The 19,974-nt window shown below is 42.2% G+C and overlaps 1 protein-coding gene across 1 annotated transcript; it reads right to left on the reverse strand.

Moving 5' to 3' along the window:
* Nucleotides 1–3,048: 3,048 nt before the first annotated feature.
* On the reverse strand, nucleotides 3,049–5,632 carry LOC134493836 (protocadherin gamma-A6-like). Its single transcript, XM_063298636.1, has one exon. It carries the CDS (start codon nucleotides 5,482–5,484, stop codon nucleotides 3,049–3,051), a length of 2,436 nt encoding a protein of 811 aa, XP_063154706.1. The 5' UTR covers nucleotides 5,485–5,632.
* Between the last annotated feature and the right edge of the window lie 14,342 nt (nucleotides 5,633–19,974).

Below are 19,974 nucleotides of genomic sequence, written 5' to 3' on the forward strand. Positions count from 1 at the left end.
ATATGCTGTTGCTTATCCAAGTTCTGATTGATCCGTTAATCAAGTGGGACGTCAGTGAGAGGGAGGAGAAGGGAAGCAAAGTGCACACGTACACAAACTCAACCTGCTAATTCTTAGACAGTTCTGCAAAGTAGTGACTGCTTCATGTTGAAGGGCTTTGGAGAGGCTCTTTTCCACTGCCAGTATTACAGTGTTACCTAGGTGTTCCTCATCCATACTGCTCCTCAAATAGGTCTGAATTTGATGCAGACACAAAAGTAGTCACAATCTGCATTTGTTGGAGGTATGTTGAGGGCAGTAGGACATAAATAGTAGGGTTCACTGATAGACATATTTATTTATTCCAGTAGATTATAAGCTTTATGAAAACTCCTAGGTGAAGGTCCAATGTAATATGTATGGACATTGCACCAAGGAAATCCCAGTCAAGAGAGGAGTGAGACAAGGGTGTATTCTAGCTCCCCTTCTTTTTAATCTATATATTAACTCTCTTGTAGATAAACTGAATAGCCCATCTCTTCAGCCCTCAAAACTGGGAAACAGACACATCTCTGTTCTTTTATATGCAGATGATGCCGTGTTGCTTTCTCAGACACAGATTGGCCTGAAGTGGGCTCTCTGTATGCTTGCTGAGCACTGCCAAGAAGAATGGCTGGAAATAAACTACTCGAAAACCAAGGTTATGGTTTTTGCCAAGTGCCTTAAGGCACATGTCTGGCAGTTAAACAATAATTTAATAGAGCAAGTCAAGATGTTTAAATACTTGGGGATTGTTTTTCATGCCACAGGTAACCGCAAATTCCATGCCGACTATGTCAGCCTGAGCACACAAAAATCATCATCAGCAGTACAATCTTTCTGTTTTTCCAAAGGAGCTCAATATATACCAGCAACAATTAAAGTTTTCTCAGCTAAGATCCGAGCTCAGCTCCTTTTTGGAGCACAGTTGGGCCCCTACAGGTCATTCCTTTCTCTTGAAAGAGTCCAATCCAAGTTTCTAAGATCTATCTTTCAAGTACCTCACTGGGTCCCCAATGTGGTGCTTCGCCATGAAGCTGGCCTACTAAAAATAGAAACTTCAGCTTGGGTTTATACTTTTTTATACTGGCTTAAGCTTTCCTTTTTTCCAGTTGGCTTGGCCCCTTTGATTATGACCGACAGCTTTCAATCTTCTTGGTGCCAGGCAATACATGCCAAACTGCAATTGTATGGCTTTTCAAGGGCAGCCATCATCTTGTTGGGCTATGAATGTGCACTAGCTGATCTCAAACAACGGGCCGTTGATTTAGAGCTACAATCAGATTTATCAGTTTTACCTAAAAACATTTTTGGGCCATTCCACACATCTTCTCCAACCAGCCAGATATCTCAGGTTCATAACAATTCCAAAATTTAGAAGGGCCTTATCTTTGGCTAGCTTTAATGCCCTTCCAACAGCTGTTATCAAAGGGAGATATCGAAATATCCTTTTTGATCAAAGATTGTGCCCATGTGGTAGAGGAGTAATTGAAACAATGGAACATATAATTTTATACTGTCCCCTCTATGCAGGTGCTCATCAGAAATTATTATCTCAATTTTTTACTAAACATCCAGGTTGTTCGGATTCTTTTTATCTCAAGCTGTTTCTATCAGACCAATCTCATTTTATTTCATTGTCCATAGCTAAATATTGCTCTATAATTTGTATAGCACGCCACAATATCTCTTCAAATTTTTACTAGAATTTTTCTAGAATTCTAAGTGTTTTCTCTTTTATTCTAATGATATGTGAATTTTCTGGTTTAATTGTTGGTCTATGACTGAAGAAAAATTGATTTGATTTGATAATATAAGTTGGCATAGTTTTACATTCTCGTAGTGTTTTACAAATTTTAGTATTGCTTATGTCCTTTCATAGTTATCTGCCCTAGTTGTTTATAGCATTTAGATTATTCATGGTAGAATTAGTTGTAATTTTATAGGATCCTTTTGTTTTTTAATACTTGCACTCTGTAATTTCGCCCTGATAGTTTCATCTTTACTTTTTTTTATGCTGTCAATGACTTTTTATTTGTATTTCTATTTTAGCATAATTGTTATGTTACTAGTTGTATGCTGGTCTATGACCGAAATAAAATTGATTGATAGTTCCCAAACTGTGCGCAGTGGTACCTCAGTACACCACAGTAAACTGACAGAGGAACCACAGGATATTTTAAATTTTTGAGGGAAATATTAATTGTTAGATATTTCTTTTAGCCTGTGAGAAAGTTACAGAGACATTAAGGGTGCCGTGAACTGGTAACGTTTGGGAACCGTTGCTTTAGTTGACATTTTCATGACATTTTCTTCTGGAATAATCTTTACAACAGTCATAATTTTCTTGAAATTCTCCTCATGACAGTCAGATCAGTTGGTTTATCAGTCAGAGTTAATAAGGAAGCAAGTATGAGCCACATTACAATCTGGAGTTCTTAGAAACAACATGAGAGAGCTAAAGATGTGCTACCAGCAGAATATTGATATGGAGCAGTAAGATGGGCCCAGGAAATAATTTTTCACTCTGTTATTAGCTGGGGAACATGAAAGTCATGCAGTCAGACATCTGGAAGTAAATATTCCTGTCACCAACTAGACCTAACTTTAACCTATAGTAAGTGAAATTAAGCTATGTATTTTTTTCTTCTGTTCTATCAATATCCTGAGAAAATTAAAACATGAAATAAAGGGGAAAAGAATGAAATGCTATTATGTCTATATCTTTCTGAAAAAAAATTCATATAAAATATGAAAATATATTAAGAAAATCTAATGCATTTCCAACATAATATTTTCACATCAATGCTCTTTTCTAGGTGTAACCATATAAATTGATTCCTCAGAAATTTCTTATCACCAATATAACAGAAAAATGGTTAACAAACAGATTTTTATAAGGGATGCAAAATCAGACTTTTAGAACATCCAGTATTAAGGTTCACTAGAGAGAATGGACTGATAGGAAATCACTGTTGAGATAAATGAGGGCTTATAGGATCAACAGAACACACCATTAATCTAAAATATTTAACTCACCTTGACTAAGATTTGCTCATCATTCTTCAAATTTAAATCCCCACAGGCTAGGATAGGGTCACTCCCCCCACAGCTTAGAGGTTGATTGGTCAGAGTACTTGAACAGTTTTCCTCATGAAAATTGCAGTGGCTTTTCCTAGAATCTCTGGTCAGTGAAATAGTGTGGCAGTAAGACTGAAGAAAGGCTCGGACTCCATCCATCCCCACAAATTGTGACACCGGAACCCCACTAAAATGTACACTTCCTGACTCTAACAGTTTCGAGTTCCTCCACCTGTGCAACCTGATGGCCAGTAAGACAAGGAGGAATGCGAAGAACAAGCAGGAGACAAACGCCACAGCAATCACCAGATAAAATGTGAGATCTGACTGAGGGCCTACAGGAGCTGAGATGTTGCTCAGATCTGAGAGAACTTCAGGGATGCTGTCAGCCAGTACCACAGTGAGAGTGACTGAGGCAGAGAGAGGCGGTTGGCCATTGTCCTTCACCAAAACCACCAGGATTTGCTTCAGGGCGTCTTTCTCCAGAAACAGCCGAGCAGTCCTGATCTCTCCAGTGTGGAGTCCCATGGTGAAGAGCCCCGGTTCTGTTGCTCTGATCAGCTGATAGGAGAGCCAGGCGTTCTGGCCAGAATCTGCATCTACTGCCACTACTTTAGTGACCAGGTATCCTGCCTCAGAGGAGCGAGGGGCCAGTTCTATCCCAGTTGAGCCATCAGCGGGAGGGGAGGGGTACAGGATCTCTGGGACATTGTCATTCTGGTCCAAGATGAAGAGAGTCACTGAGACGTTAGAGCTGAGTGGTGGGGACCCTCCATCCTGAACCTTGACCTGGAACTGAATCTCTTGAATCTCCTCATAATCCAAGGAGCTCAGGGCATAGACAGTCCCTGTCTCAGAATTAATGGAGAGGTAGGAGGAGAGAGGAGGGTCCCTCATTTGGTTATCAACGATGGAGTAAGTTATTCTGGCATTTTCTTCCCAGTCTGGATCACTTGCTGTGAGGGAAAAGGCTGAGGCTCCTTTTGGATTATTTTCAAGAAGGTAGGAGGTATATTTTGACTCTACAAATTGTGGAGGGTTGTCATTTGTGTCTAACACCTGGAGCGAAATAACCACAGATGTAGAGAGTGGTGGTGCCCCGTCATCCACTGCTGTAACAGTGATAGCATAAGTTGGCAATTGTTCCCTGTCAAGAGCTCTGTCTGTCTCTAAACTGTAGAAACTATCCATTGTCTTCTTGAGCCGAAAAGGGAGGTTGCTGGGGATTGCGCATTTAACCTCTCCGTTTTCTCCTGAATCTCTGTCTTGGGCATTTAAAATGGCAATGACAGTTCCAGCTGGAGAGTTCTCAGGCACAGAGTTGATCACAAAGGTTACGGCTAACTCAGGTGCATTGTCATTTAAGTCTGAAACCAAAATCACAACCTTTGATCTGTCACTCAGCCCACCCCCATCCATGGCTTGCACTTCAAATTCATATGACGATGATATTTCAAAATCAAGGCTCCCCACAAGGATAATTTCCCCTGTTGTCGAATTTAACAGAAACGTTTTTTGACTCTTCTTGGTTAATTCCTCAAAAGAATATTTTACTTCTCCATTGATGCCTTCATCCATATCAAGAGCCGTTACTGTAGCTACTGTGGACCCTTTGGGCATGTTTTCCTTGAGATTTACTTCATAGATTGATTGGCTGAAAACTGGTACATTATCATTTGCATCTAGAACAATGATATGAATCTGCACTATGCCGGACTTGATGGGATCGCCACCATCGAAAGCTGTAAGGATCAGATCATAAACTGACCGCTCTTCCCTGTCCAGTGATTTTTCCAACAGCAGTTTAGCAGATCTGGCACCATTTTGGCTGCTTTGCACTTCCAGAGAAAAATGGTTACTACCTGTGAGTTGGTAGTTTTGTACAGAATTTATCCCCTGGTCTGGGTCTTGAGCTTTTGGTAGAGGAAATTGTTCTTTTAATGCTGATATCTCACTGATTTTCATTGTCCATTCCTTTGAGGGAAATTGAGGAGCATTGTCATTTATATCTGTGATTTCTACTTCTATCCCATAAAGCTTTAGTTTACTTTCAATAAGGATCTGGAATTTTATTATGCATTTTTCTGTCTCTCTGCATATTTCCTCTCTGTCTATTAACTGAGAAATTTCTAAATGGCCACGGTTGACATTCAGAGCAAAATACTGAATTGTACCTGTATTGATGACAATACGAAGTCCATGATCTAAAAGCTGTTTCCCATCTGTTCCCAGGTCCTTTGCAATATTCCCCACAAAAGAACCTTTTGGCATCTCCTCAGGAATTGAATAATGGATCTGCCCAGAAACTGCTTTCCAAACAATCATTATGATTAAGTATTGCAGAATTCTCTGTTCATAATTCCATAGTCTCTTAGTTTTCTTCATTGTTTTGCTACAGTACAAATAACATCCACTCACGGTTAAAAGCTCTTTTGATAGTACTTACTGACTGCTGATATTCCCTGTGCAGTCCCAAGTTCAAGTTGAAAATATACTGTATCCAGGTTTATGAGCAAAATGTGCTTCTGCTTCACTGTCATCAGCCTGGTCTCAGTACGGTGTGCTTTAATGTATTGACAAAGCCGGATTGGCTCATTCTTACATTTTTGTTCCTCAGTGGTAAATAGTGACACCCAGAGGCTCAATCCAAAACTACAGAAATAACCTTGATCATAGAAATGATATATTTGCTTTCATTTGTTTAAAAAAAATCTACCCCATTTTTAATTTAAAAAAATAATACAACCAGGACAGTTACAGTTCACAAGAAAACAAACAAATTTTAAAAGAAACAGTAAAGCAGGTTAAAAACAATCCATAGAAAGGAACCAATAGCTTATCAAATTCAGAGAGAATAATGCCCATGAGAATAAAAATGGTCCTTATCACATACCAATTCGTTCATAGCCATTAAGAAACTATTACAAGATTCCTCCTGCCAAAAGAGAAGAGAGGGGGAAAAAGTCCACAAGTGCTCAGATAAAGTTTTTGGCCATGGGAAAATCACAAGCTTGTACTGGGATGGTAAAAATCAGTTGTTTTACATGGGGCTTTCCTTGAAGACAATTCAAAGATTTCAGCTAGTGCAGAATGCTGTGTTGGCTATTTTTTCATGGATGTGGTCAGAGCTTTATTGCACCTATTCTTGGTGATTTGCACTGGGTGCCTATTCCAAACCGATTTCAAAGTAGTGGCGTAGACTCGAGATCAGAGTCTCCCATGAGCTAAGCGGCTCAACTCTGTTAACTACATGGACGTGTCTGTCTTGTTTCTTTGGTAACAGAACAGAAAGGGTTTCTTACTACCTCCTTCCAGCATATCATTGTGCCAGGCTAGGGTACAGCCCTGGGATTTCCTGGTAGTCTAAAGCCCTAAATATTAATTGAAATGTGTTTCTTGGTATATATTGGCCTGAGGTTTGTGGTGCTAACAACAACAATAGAAATGCTATAACAATAATAGCAATGGTAACATGTCTAGCAAAAATGACCTTTGGTATTGAGTGGATCAGGTGTTCTAAAACTTTACATTATTGAGCCCCCTCTGCCCAAAATGATAAAATGATTTCATTGGGGTTCGGAGTGGGCAAGAAACAGTTATACCCCTCACTTGGAATAATTAAATTTAAATCTCCACAGCAAATGAAACAATAGAAATAAAATGTAACTATTTAATTGGAAATAAGAAAAAAAAAGAATCCAATAAAAATTAAAATCAAATTTGGGAAGAATGAGCTTCCTTACCTTTTTCTAACTCCTGAAATCTGTGTTTAATTTTGGACAGCCATTTTTATTCACCAAAGTCAGGAAAAAAAGGAAAGGATTTTCCTTGCCTTAAATCAGCTTCTCTTAAAACTTTGTTGGTGTTTCCGAGCTGCTTGACATGGAATACCTAATAACAAATCTTTGTAACACCAGGACTGGAGCCACTTCCAAAAGTTGATTGCCTTCTGATGGTTAAGGCCACTTCTCCACCTTATGTATGCACTACATGTATTTATACTATGTTGAATAACAGAATTCCAAGCAGTTTACAATCATAAACAAACATAAAACCCCCATAATCCCCCATAATAGACTCAAGTTAAAATTCAATTTGAAAACATCAAGTCACATTCAGAATAAAAGAACTGAATAATTGTTAAAGCCAATTATTGTTAAAGGCTACCACTTAGATCCCTAATGCCCAGTGATACAAGACTGTTTCTAATAACTTCCTAAAAGTAATGTGGGGGTTGTCTGAACTTCCAGAAGCAAATGCCATAATGATGGGACCACCACCAAGAAGGTGTGCTTCAAAGCTCCCACTCCCCTCACTGTTGGATTTCCACTTTGCAAGCACTGGTTTTCTGCATCTATAAACCTACTGATCACTAGAAGCAACAGATGTAGAAATAGTTAGCAGAAAGGTTTTGAACCTTTCTGAATTGAAAGAATAGAATAGAATAGAATAGAATAGAATAGAATAGAATAGAATAGAATAGAATAGAATAGATTCTATTGCACATCTCTGTGTGACATGCTTCCTATTGGTCAAACTGCTAGTCTCAGGGCCTTCATTGCTTTCTTCCCTTGTCAACTCAGTTCTCTCTCTCTCTCTTTTCTGTCTTTGACTTGTGTCATTCAAGATTCTCACCTGACTGACTTGCTCTTTCTCCATAATGGAAGAGATTATATCAAGGCTCTTAACTCTAGATAGCCTTAAGTAACTCAGGCCATAGGAATCACTATGTTATTTCCTAAATAAAAAGTTATTTGGCCCACAACATAGATTTAAAGATGAGGAAGAAAGAGGAAAGATTAGAAAGAAAAACATGTTTTTCCCCCTTAAAAAATGTGTTAGTCTGCAAAGCAGGCAAATTACGCAGACAGAATGGATGCATATGATCATACACATCAGCAAGGAGAGCTGATTCTGTTGAGATACTAAACAAGAACTACAGAAGGTGGACATTTTGAGTTAAAATGCTGCTGAACAATCTTGGAGTGCCACATGTTCTAGAAGAACAAAGGCCATCTTATGTATGTACAAAGCAGATTCACATTTGTAGCTCATTGCTCAGAGGTGCTATTGAGCATTTTGTATTGATTATTGAACTGCAGTGCTTTGTATTGAGGAACAAAGATGGAGAAAATAAACATTGATTCCAGCTTCAACTAATGCATAAAAGCCTAAAGGACAAAGTTATATAATTTGTTTGCTCAATTAGCTTCACAACAGTGATGTGCAGTTAGGCATATTTGGAAGCTAGGGTCAAAATCTTATTTAGAAGCCAGGATCATAAACCACTGCTTATTGGAACCTAGCAGAGGGGCCAAGGGTGATGAACTGAAGGGACAGAGACCAGTAAGAGCCTATAAGATGGAGTCAAAGTCTTATCAGGATGGGCTAAAAAGTGGTCACAGAAAATTCCATGTGGGCCCAAGAAAACTGGCCAATCACCAGCTAGGGTCAGCAAAATGGATAGTGTACCTTCAGTGTTTTGACTAAACTAGACTAATCTTGACTAATTGGGGTTGGGAGGCAGAATTCACCAGATCCCCCAGAAGGCATAATAACCGCCAAATGATGCTTGGGTATTCGGAGGGACCCATGCTGCTGGAATCAGGTACTGTTCCTCTCACCACCTTATCTGCTTCTGTGATTTTCAGATCTCTGGTTAGATGGGCCATCTAGCTACAGCCTATGCCAGCTGGGTAAAGATTATTTATTTTAGAAATATAAAAACAATTTCTATCTAATAGAAGTTTACCTAGTTTATTGTATTGCTTGCTTGCTGTTTGATTGATGAAACAAAGCAAAATCAACTATCCAGAGTGTGTAGCTTTGCTTCCCTATAGATGACAGAAGCTAGTGAAAAGAATGATATGTCCTGAATTTTGGAATGCCTCTGAAAGAAAAAGTGGCTAGTAAGGTAAAGGTAAAGGTTTCCCTTGACGTAAAGTCCAGTCGAATCCGACTCTAGGGGGTGGTGCTCATCTCCGTTTCTAAGCCATGGAGCCGACGTTGTCATAGACGCTTCCGAGTCATGTGGCCAGCATGACGACACGGAACGCCGTTACCTTCCCGCCGAAGCGGTACCTATTGATCTACTCACATTTGCATGTTTTCGAACTGCTAGGTGAGCAGGAACTGGGACGAGCAACGGGAGCTCACCCCGCCGTGTGGTTTCGAACCGCCGACCTTCCGATTGACAGCTCAGCGGTTTAACCCGCAGCGCCACTGCATCCCTTTGGCTAGTAAGAGGGCTTCCCAAATATAAGATTGTCAATAGCTGACACCACTGTAAGCCCAGAAAGAGGAGTTAAAATCCCAGTTCTGTCAGCAGCATGTTCTGAAAATTCTCTCAGGACAAGATAAAGGATTTTCTGTGCTTCTGAGGTGTATTTCTCACTGCTTTGTATTCAGTTCATTTCTAGCCACTAAGTGTCTGTGCTGGCCAATTCATCTGGACAGTGGGGCAACCTCCTACTATTTCGATAACTGAAGCTATTTCATGGAATTAGATAGAAGTATACCTTACCAATGGACAAACTGTAGAAAGAAAAGGAAAAGGAACAATGCGTTTGATTTCTAAAATTAATGAAAAACAAAGGCAAGAAGCATAATTCATTAAGCCTTGATGGGCCTTGATTAGAAACCAGTCTTTTATGCATAAGAACAGCCACAAGTCATACATGTGACATTATTTTAATAGAATATTATTGCTTGGTTTAGCTATATAATAAATTGATCATGAAAGGAATTCTGGGACAGGATTACACTTACAACATGTAACAGAAAATTAAATACTGTAAAAATGTTTAATAAAGATTGCATGAAACTGTGGCACAGGAGATTTGGGCATAGAAATAGAGAATGCATTTCAAAATTAATAAAAGGCAATTTCACTAAAGAACTAAAAATAAGACCTTGCAAGTCCAAGGAAAAATGCACTGTGTTTAAAGCAAATGTGACTAAAGCCACCTCTTGTCCATTTAAGGAAAACTGTAAAAACGCCATTAGATCTGAGTCATTCATGCAGACTGTTAACTTTATCTACAGGAAAAAATTTTTTTATTTCTTTACTTTTGCTGATGTTTCTTTCCTTGACTTTTGCTGACTTTTCAAAATACGTTTTTATACATTCTTCTCTTATATTTTGACTATCTGTATATTCTGAGTGGCTTACATACCACCATTCAGTTATAATAAAATACACACAAACTGCAATAACAGCAATTATGAAACATCAATAACAATTTAAAAAGAAAATCAAGTATAGTATCAGGAATATAACTTAACGAACAAACATTCTCCTACAAGGAGGGATTCATTTCATCCTTCAGTCCTCAAACTTGCTGAAACTGCTGATACCTGTTCCTTGAGGACCTGCAGATTTTGGGCCAGCTTTGTACAGGGAAGTGCAACCTCATGCTGGATCAAAGATGGAATGCCTTGGGAATCAAAAGATTTCTAAACCCAAAGCTACTCTGTCTTGCTGGGTTTAAACTTGTCTGTTTGTTCTAATCCAGATCCTTAACAATCTCCAGGCATCAGAACAAACCTCAACTGCATTTTCTGTTGGGCTCAGAGGTGAGATGTATAACTGGTTATCATCAGCATATTGATTATACATGACTCCAGGCCACTGGAAGACCTTCCCCATAGGCTTCATATAGATGCTAAATAAAAGAATGTTGAATCCTGTGGCACCTCACAATGGAGAGCCCTAGAGCTTGAGGAGGAGGGGATGCACAACTGTTTCCTTCATCCCTTCAGTCAGGGATGCATTCACAACTACCCTAATCCAGCACCCTGACACCTCCCTGGGGACTTTCAGAAACCAAGAAGGGCAGAGATATAGACTGCAGGTGGGTAGAATTGATAATTGCAAAGAAGCCTGTCCTCTTCCTCAAGACTAACAGCTCAAACTCATTCCAAGTAATCCTGCAAGATGATGACTCAGTCACCTTTATAGGGCCTGCCAGATAGTATCCTTTTCTGAGCAAACTTGAGTGGTTTTATGTCATGTTCCCCGTTTCAATGTTCTGTTAACATTGTAACGTTTCACATGTCAAACCGTTTTTCCGTGTATACTCGGCTTGCTCATTGCTGGTATTTTCCATTCGTGCTCTCTTCCTTGTTTTGGGACGTTGGAATGTATGTTTGGGTTTGCAATCCTATTCAAGGTTACTTTCCCAGGCGTGTGTAACGGTTGCTAGCACCTGGGAGGGGGTGCTTGCTGATGGGTGCTTGGGGCGGGACTGGATTGAAGGCAAGGCTTTTAAGTTTGTATTTGGCGCGCTTTTGCTCATTCTCAGCTTTCTCTGTATTTGCATACTATTCCTTTAATAAATCAGTTATCCTTAAGCCCTGGCTTGTGAGACTGAGTATTTGGGATTAGGCAACCATTACATAAAGCTGAGAATCATTTATATCATCTCCGCTAGCCCCATCCAAAGTTTGGGTAAAGAGGAGAGCTAGTGATGATCGAACCTCCGCTTCGCGAGAGTGAAGGGAGCGAAGAAGAGCCGGACTTGACGAAAACTCTGGTAGCTCCAACTTCGAGAGCGCAAAGGGCAGCACGTCGAGAGAGGCGGGATGTTCAATTGGATGATCTATTGTTGGCAGTGCAGGGCGCCACAGGGGGTGAACCCCAACCCGAAGTGGAAGCAGGAGCGGGGAGGGGTTCTCCACAGCCATCCTGGGAACCCGAAATCCCCTTATCACCGAGGGTGGTGGTGACCAATAGACCCTTGGAAGAGCCTGTCACCCCTGCCCACATGAGAGCAATAGAGGACAAAATGGAGATGATAGTGACCCTCTTAAAGGATATCCCCAGGGGCCCGGGGTCACTACAGGAAGACTGGGAAGAAGACCCCTCCCAGCTGGCTTACCCAAGAGAGAGGTCCCTGTCGCTCAGGGGAAGAGGTAAGACTCGGGCTTCCCGACAATTGGGAGGAAGGGAGTCGAGGGCATCCAGAGATCGGCCACCACTGGGGGCTCGACATACGTTGACGTTTGCAGAGCCACCACAGCCAGTGGAGCCGGTAAGAACCTTCCCGCCGTTTGGGGTGAAGTTTGATGGGGACCCTACCACGCTCTCCTTCTTCATTACAAATGCTAGACATTATATGGAGGATTGGGGCCAAAGTTTTCATTCGGAACAGGGCAAAATTAATTTTATTGCCAACAAGCTGAAGGGGAAGGCAGCTGATTGGTACGTACAGCTATGCCAAGCGGAGGCCACAGAGTTAGAGGACTTTGATGAGTTTCTGTGGTCACTGAAACAGCACTTTGAAGACCCATTGGCTCAAGAGAGAGCGAAAAGCTCCCTGAGAAAACTTTATCAAGGAACCCTCTCTGTTGCAGACTACGCTTTGGAATTTAAAGCCCTGGCGGGAAAGGTGGAGGACTGGTCCCAGTCGACTTTAGTGGAAATGTTCAAGCAAGGGCTGGAGACAGAAATTCTCCGTTGGGCTTTGTGTAGGGACGATCCTAAAACGTTATACGGGTGGATTCAGTTGGCGGGCAGCGCGGAAAACGCTCTACAAATGTATGCCCATAGCAAGGAACTGAGACAAACCCAAGTCGCTAAGGGAGCTCGTGCCACTGGATATTCGAGCCGCCCTAAACCAAAAAGTTGGGAGGAAGAAAGAGAACGACGATTTGCAAAAGGTCAGTGCTTGAGATGCGGGAAAGACGGGCATCATGCCACTTCATGCCCAAGACACCGACCAGAGGAACGGCCAGGGAAAGCATCAGGAAAATCGCCATCCCTGCCGCGCAAGATGAAGGCTGCCTGCGCTGAACTCGACCCTCCAGACCTTCCATTCGGGGAAGAGGAAGAAGAATTACAGTTCGACCAGCCGGCGAGAAAAGGCTTCCACCTGCCCTGAAGGGCGCCGTTGGGCAGGTGGAAGAAACCGGGCGCGACCACGATTCGGTGAGTGGGAACTTCCCTACAATGACTGTCAAAGTAAAATTGGGCTCTAGAACCAAAACTGTTGAAGTCTGGACCATGCTAGACTCGGGTTGTTCCCGTTCGCTGATGCATCCTGATGTTGTAGCTGCCCTAGAACTGCCCACGTTCCCTTTGCCATGGCCCATGATCTTCACGCAATTGGATGGAACCATGGCGGGGGGGAAAGCAGTCACCCACTCCACAGGACTGGTTGCTTTACAGATGGGCACCCATTGGGAGAAATTGCCTTTTGTCATAGCTCCAGTGGGAGGGCCTTTGGTTATTTTAGGAATGCCTTGGTTCGTTCAACAAAACCCTTTTATCAACTGGCTGCATAGAACTGTAACGTTTGCTGATGGATTTTATAAAGTACCAGAAAAGGACTTGTTAGAGGACATGGAGGGAGGACGGGTGGCTAACACTACTGTACAAACACTTCAGCCGCTAGAAGGACTGCCTAACCAATACCAGGATCTGGCTGATGTGTTTGGGGAGAAGGAAGCAGATCGCTTGCCACCTCACCGGAAAACAGACTGTGCCATTGAATTTCTCCCTAATGTAAAATTACCTCACCCAAAAATCTATCCCATGTCTCCTAAAGAGCTAGCTACGCTGAGGGAATTCATTGACAAAAACCTGGCTAGGGGTTTCATTGAGCCTGCAAACTCCCTGGTGGGGGCACCTGTTCTCTTTAGACCAAAAAAGGATGGCTCTCTGAGGCTGTGTACCGATTTCTGTGGGCTCAATGCAGTCTCAATATTAAATAAATATCCTTTGCCCCTTATCAAAGATATGTTATCACATCTGGCCAGAGGCAAAATCTTCTCAAAATTGGATTTAAGAGAAGCCTATTTTCGCATTCGCATAAGAGAAGGGGATGAGTGGAAAACAGCGTTTAACTGTCCTCTTGGGGCTTTCCAATACAAAGTCTTGCCCTTTGGTCTATCGGGGGCACCTGGGGTTTTTATGCAACTTATCAATGAGGTCTTGCACGACCACCTGTTTAAGGGAGTACTGGTGTATTTGGATGATGTATTGATTTATACTGAAACCATGTCAGAACATATTCACCTGGTGCGTCAAGTGCTTACTAAGTTGAGAAAAGCTGAGTTGTATGCTAAACTGTCCAAGTGTGCCTTCCATCAATCACAAATCGATTATCTAGGATATAGAATTTCCGCAAAGGGTATTGAGATGGACCCTGCCAAAGTTGAAGCTATTGTAGCATGGGAGCCTCCCCGTACCAGGAGGCAATTACAAAGTTTCCTTGGATTCGCCAATTTCTACAGGGCATTTGCCCAAAATTTTGCAGAAATCGCCCTCCCCCTTACTGAACTGTTAAAAACTAAAGCTCAGGGGGATACGCGACAGTCCAAGAACCCAGGAGCGCTCCTTAAATGGACTCCAACTTGCCAACAGGCATTTGAGGCGCTCAAACAAATCTTCACTACCGAACCCATTTTGCAGCATCCTGACCCCACTAAGCCTTTCGTGGTACAGGTGGATGCCTCTGATTTCTCCGTCGGGGCACTACTGCTCCAGTCAGACCAGTCTGACACTTTAAAACCCTGTGCTTACCTCTCTCGCAAGTTCACGGAAACAGAGAGACGGTGGCATGTTTGGGAAAAAGAGGCTTTTGCTGTAAAAACCGCTTTGGAAATTTGGCGCCGCTTATTAGAGAGGGCTTCAAACCCTTTTGAAGTGTGGACTGACCATAAAAACTTGGAAGCATTAAGCACCAGTCGAAAACTCAGCCCCAAACAACTTCGCTGGGCTGAATTTTTCAGTCGTTTTGATTTCACCCTCAAATTTATACCAGGCAAGAAAAACTTTTTAGCTGATGCTTTATCACGCAGACCCCAAGATGCTGGCCCAGGGCCAACGGTACAGGGTACTGTATGGACAGAAAAGCAACTGAGTTTGGCAGCTGTGACATGCAGCCAGGCGCGAGCGCAACAAACTCAGCCCCAAGCCGCTCCGCCTCCCTCCCATCCACCGCGCTTGCCAATTCCATCAGACTTGCAACAACAGTTGCTCTTCCACCTCAAAACTGATACTTGGTTGCAAGCAAACCTACACACTGTAACTTTTACTGACAAGTTTGCCTGGCGAAACGATCGTCTCTATGTCCCTGAGGCTTTGCGAAAGACGATCCTCCAGCGTTGCCACGACGACAAGTTGGCTGGACATTTTGGATATCTTAAAACCCTTCACCTAGTTAGGCGTCAATTCTGGTGGCCAACTTTACTAAAGGACCTTAAGGCATATGTCACTGCATGCCCTGTCTGCGCAGCTACAAAGTGCAAGACTGGCAAGCCTCAAGGTCTCCTCCAACCTGTGGCAACCCCGTCCTTCCCATGGCAGGACATATCCATGGACTTTATTGTCGACCTACCACCCAGTCAACGAAAAACAGTCATTTGGGTGGTAAAATATTTTTTTTCTAAACAAGCTCATTTCATCCCATGCGCCTCTATCCCCACCGCGCAACAGCTGGCACGCCTATTCCTTGTTCACGTGTACCGCCTTCACGGAATCCCCGCCCGTTTGGTGAGTGACAGAGGCACACAATTTACGTCACAGTTTTGGCGGGCATTTTTGAAACTGCTTGGCACCAAACAAGCCCTCTCCACCGCATGGCATCCGGAAACGGATGGATCTACTGAAGCAGTTAATTCTACACTTGAACAATACCTACGAGCTTTTGTCAATTACCAACAGGACAACTGGGTGGACTTACTTCCATTTGCTGAAGTTGCCTATAACAACGCCGTTCATCAAAGCACTGGTCAAGTTCCCTTTAAAGCTGTCTTCGGGCGTGAGTTCATCCCGATACCCAAACTCCCGCACCCGCAGCCACTACCAGCCTCTCTCACTGACTGGGCTGAAACCCTCAAAGACTCCTGGCACAATATTCAACAAGCTCTGGACCATGCACAATCCACCTACAAACGACATGCTGATGCCAAATGCTCCCGCGAACCTACTTTTGCTGTGGGGGATAAAGTCTACTTATCCACAAAATTCATCAAATCGCCACAACCCTCGAAAAAACTGGGTCCTAAATTTGTTGGTCCTTTTCCCATTGTTGCACAAATTAACCCTGTTACTTTCAAACTTGATTTGCCTCATAACCTCAAGCGTTTACATCCTGTTTTCCATTGCAGCTTGCTCAAACCCTACCTGCAGTCGGACCGCTGGCATCCCCAACTGGCCCCACCACCTCCGATCATGATTGATGACCAACAGCACTTCGAGGTTACTGAAATCCTTGACTCCCGCCGCCAGCGTTCCACTTTGCAGTACCTCGTCCGCTGGAAACATTTCCCTCATCCTGAATGGGTTTCTGCTCACGATGTTCGCTCACCCCACCTTGTCGCTCGTTTTCACTCTACCTACCCGGACAAACCGGCTCCTTAGCATTGTTCTGGGAGGGGGGCGATATGTCATGTTCCCCGTTTCAATGTTCTGTTAACATTGTAACGTTTCACATGTCAAACCGTTTTTCCGTGTATACTCGGCTTGCTCATTGCTGGTATTTTCCATTCGTGCTCTCTTCTTTGTTTTGGGACGTTGGAATGTATGTTTGGGTTTGCAATCCTATTCAAGGTTACTTTCCCAGGCGTGTGTAACGGTTGCTAGCACCTGGGAGGGGGTGCTTGCTGATGGGTGCTTGGGGCGGGACTGGATTGAAGGCAAGGCTTTTAAGTTTGTATTTGGCGCGCTTTTGCTCATTCTCAGCTTTCTCTGTATTTGCATACTATTCCTTTAATAAATCAGTTATCCTTAAGCCCTGGCTTGTGAGACTGAGTATTTGGGATTAGGCAACCATTACATTTTATCTTCCAGGTACCCAACAAATTTCTCATGACTCAACAACCATTCTTCTATCCTGTACTTCCCTAAAGGGTATGTGATCACTTTAAACAAAGCAGTCAAATGGCAAACTATTAGACAAGAAATCTCCATGGTTTTCCATAGCAGAAGACACAATTTGCCAGATGTTCCGTACTTACTGCCATCATGGCCAAAAGATGCTCTAACTCATTATCAAATATGTATGCTGAAAAGAAGCTGCAGTATCTTGAATAACTGCAGACATCTGAACAGGTTCAGTTTGTAAAAATTCAGCTGAGTACCATCTTGGTTGTCTACCGCTTGGTAGAGGGCAGATTGTAATAATCAAAGGAAACAGTTGCATAGTCTTTTTACTTCATAAAATAGTATGCAAGTCAAGCAGTAATCTTATTTTTGAATACTATCCCTTGGTCTCAAGAGGTACCTTGTCTTATGCAACTTGTACCTCAGCTAAATAGCAGATGTACTTATTTTTTGTCTTGCAGGGCTAATGAAAGTATGCATCTACTACTGTTACTACTACAACTGCTATTAGTATTAGAAGGCAAATACATGACATCAGAATTGTCGAACTAATGCATGTGCACTAAGCTGAAATAGATACAATTGAAAGTGTTTAAGACAAACATCCTCAATTTTTAATGTTTCATTCAATATGACAACAACAATAGTAGAGCAGCTATTTCCAGTAAAGACTCCAAAATTAAAAGAAAGAAATAATCAATACTTGCAAAGGTAGCAAAGTGTTGCAATAACAGGAAGTAGCCTCCCACCTCTAAAATGCCAATAGCTTCCTAGTGTTTAGGTACCTCCATCTTTTTCAAAAACAGAAAAAGTCCTATAAACTCATCTTTATTACAAAATTCCCTTTGCTTGTCTGTGTTACTAAATGTACAGCTAAGTGTGCCTTTAGTAATGCAGCTGGAACTCTTTGTGCTTGTCATTTTAGGTTTGCTTGAAGTAGAAAAGAGCACACACAAGTCCCAGTCGATTTCCCATTCCCCAACTCCCAAAGCAGCCTGTAAAACAAGGAAGGACCATTTTAAGCCAAGGAGTGCATGAGGTTTTTGACAAAGCTGAATTTGACTTAAATTCAAATTGGTTAATTAATTTTTGTTGTTGTTATGCCTTCAAGTCAGTATTTGACTCCTGGTGACTGCCTGGACAAGTCCCCACAGTTTTCTTAGCAAGATTTCAGAAGTGGTTTGCCATTGCCTCCTTCCTAGGGCTGAGAGAGTATGACTGGCCCAAGTCACCCAGCTGGCTTCGTGCCTAAGGTGGGGCTAGAACTCAAGGTTTTCTGGTTTCTAGCCTGATACCTTAACCACCACACAAACTGATTCTAAATTAAATCTAATTACATATGATTGCTCCCCACGTATTTAATATATTCCCCCTTTTGTTACATTAAATTTGATGGCAATTTTAAAGAGCAGCTGCAAGGCTTGACCTGAGGCTTTAGAAGTTGTCTAAGGTCCTGGGGCCAAAAGTTCTGGACATCTCTGGTTTCAGAGATTCTGGAGTATCCAAACCCAATCAAAGACTGGGCTGTTCCACCTGAGTTGCTTTCAGTGCTTGCTTTTACTTTGATTGATTATAAATGTAAAGTGTGGTTAAACTTATTTACTGTATGTATTCAAATTATAGTTTATTGCTACCCCTGGAAATAGGATGCTACAGACAAGCTACAATGGTGAAGCTTCATGCCATGGTGAATGTTGACAGTTTTAAGAACAGTAATGAACTGTTGAACCTTGATATAATTAAGAACCTAATGAACTTTATTGCATAATTAAACTCTGCCTATCTGTCAAACCCCACATGGCTGGCAAACTCAAGAAGCAAGAACCACCCAGATTTCAGAAAGGCACCTTTAACATATAAACATCATCTTGAAAACTGTAAAGTATGTTCTCAGGCAGACTTACAGTAAATTGGTTGAGGTGGAATCGCTTTTAAACTTTTCCTTCCAACAGCCCCTCTTCAAGGCTGCGCTGCACAGCCAGCAAACTGCTCTGCCTGGTTCTCCCCAGTCTCTTACATTATCATATGGGGGGCTCTGCAAAGGGGAAGTCAAGATAGCAAGCCACAACCATGTGATCAAAGTCCTGCCCTTTTCTGTATGTGTTGGTGGGGCTTCAGTGACACAGTTGTAGCCATCAACTTGACTTTTGTTGACAGCCCTATCAGAGGCCTTTTGGATGACAAGCTAAGATTGGTTAGGGCTTCATTTACTTCCTTAGCTCCTGACTTCTTTCAGATGGCTAGCCCCCAACATTAATTTTGATCTGTCTTGAGCAAATGGGCTGTTACATTCCAGTACTGGTCCTGCCAACACAACTATGAGTTCAGTTCAGCTCTCAGTGCTCTGAACATGAGATCAAGGCCAAAGAATTCACTGGGTTATGCCTTACCTTTAAGTTCTGCATGACTGGCTCAGGCTGAATCTCTTGATAATGAAGGAATGGTTGCCAGCTTTACAGGCATTGGCCCAAATGTTTACTACTTTGAGGAAACAAGGCGGGCAAGTGAATGCCACTTCCTATGTAGCAGTCTTTTTTTCTCCGTGGCTGCCTATTTCTGTGCACTGTGTCTTCCCTCTGCTAACTAGTTAATTCATATAGAGTATTACCAGCAGATCATGGCCCTGACAAATGAGTCCCACCCCGAGGAAGCCAAGCTTTGCCAATATGCCTGCTAGCTTGGCCAGTGATGAGAAGGTCTTCCCCATGAGGGGACAAGCATCCAATTCCCCAGACATCCCATAAAACCTGATGCTGCAAGGCAGGGAAATTTGGCAGCAACAAGCCAATGGACATTCTGCAGTGCAATGACAAGCCCGGGCCCCAGAAAAGCAAGTGGGAAAGTGGGAACGTACTTTTTGAACTGTTCCTGAATGCTTCATTTTTAAGTTCTAATGGGGAACTTTCTTTATTGGTTCAGCACAACTTTTCTACTGGCTTTTTGCTGGACAACTTGGAGCCAGCTCTTTGCCCTTTCATTATACCTGCTACATCTGCCTTGAAAAAGATAGTATATTTCAACAATGTATTGAAATTTGAATATATCTA

This window comes from Candoia aspera, chromosome 3 (genome assembly GCF_035149785.1).
Source record: "Candoia aspera isolate rCanAsp1 chromosome 3, rCanAsp1.hap2, whole genome shotgun sequence".
Classification (NCBI taxonomy): domain Eukaryota; kingdom Metazoa; phylum Chordata; class Lepidosauria; order Squamata; family Boidae; genus Candoia; species Candoia aspera.

Excerpts from the sequence above, each read along its gene's own strand:
- LOC134493836 (XM_063298636.1), bottom strand. The coding sequence starts at position 5,484 with ATGAAGAAAACTAAGAGACTATGGAATTATGAACAGAGAATTCTGCAA.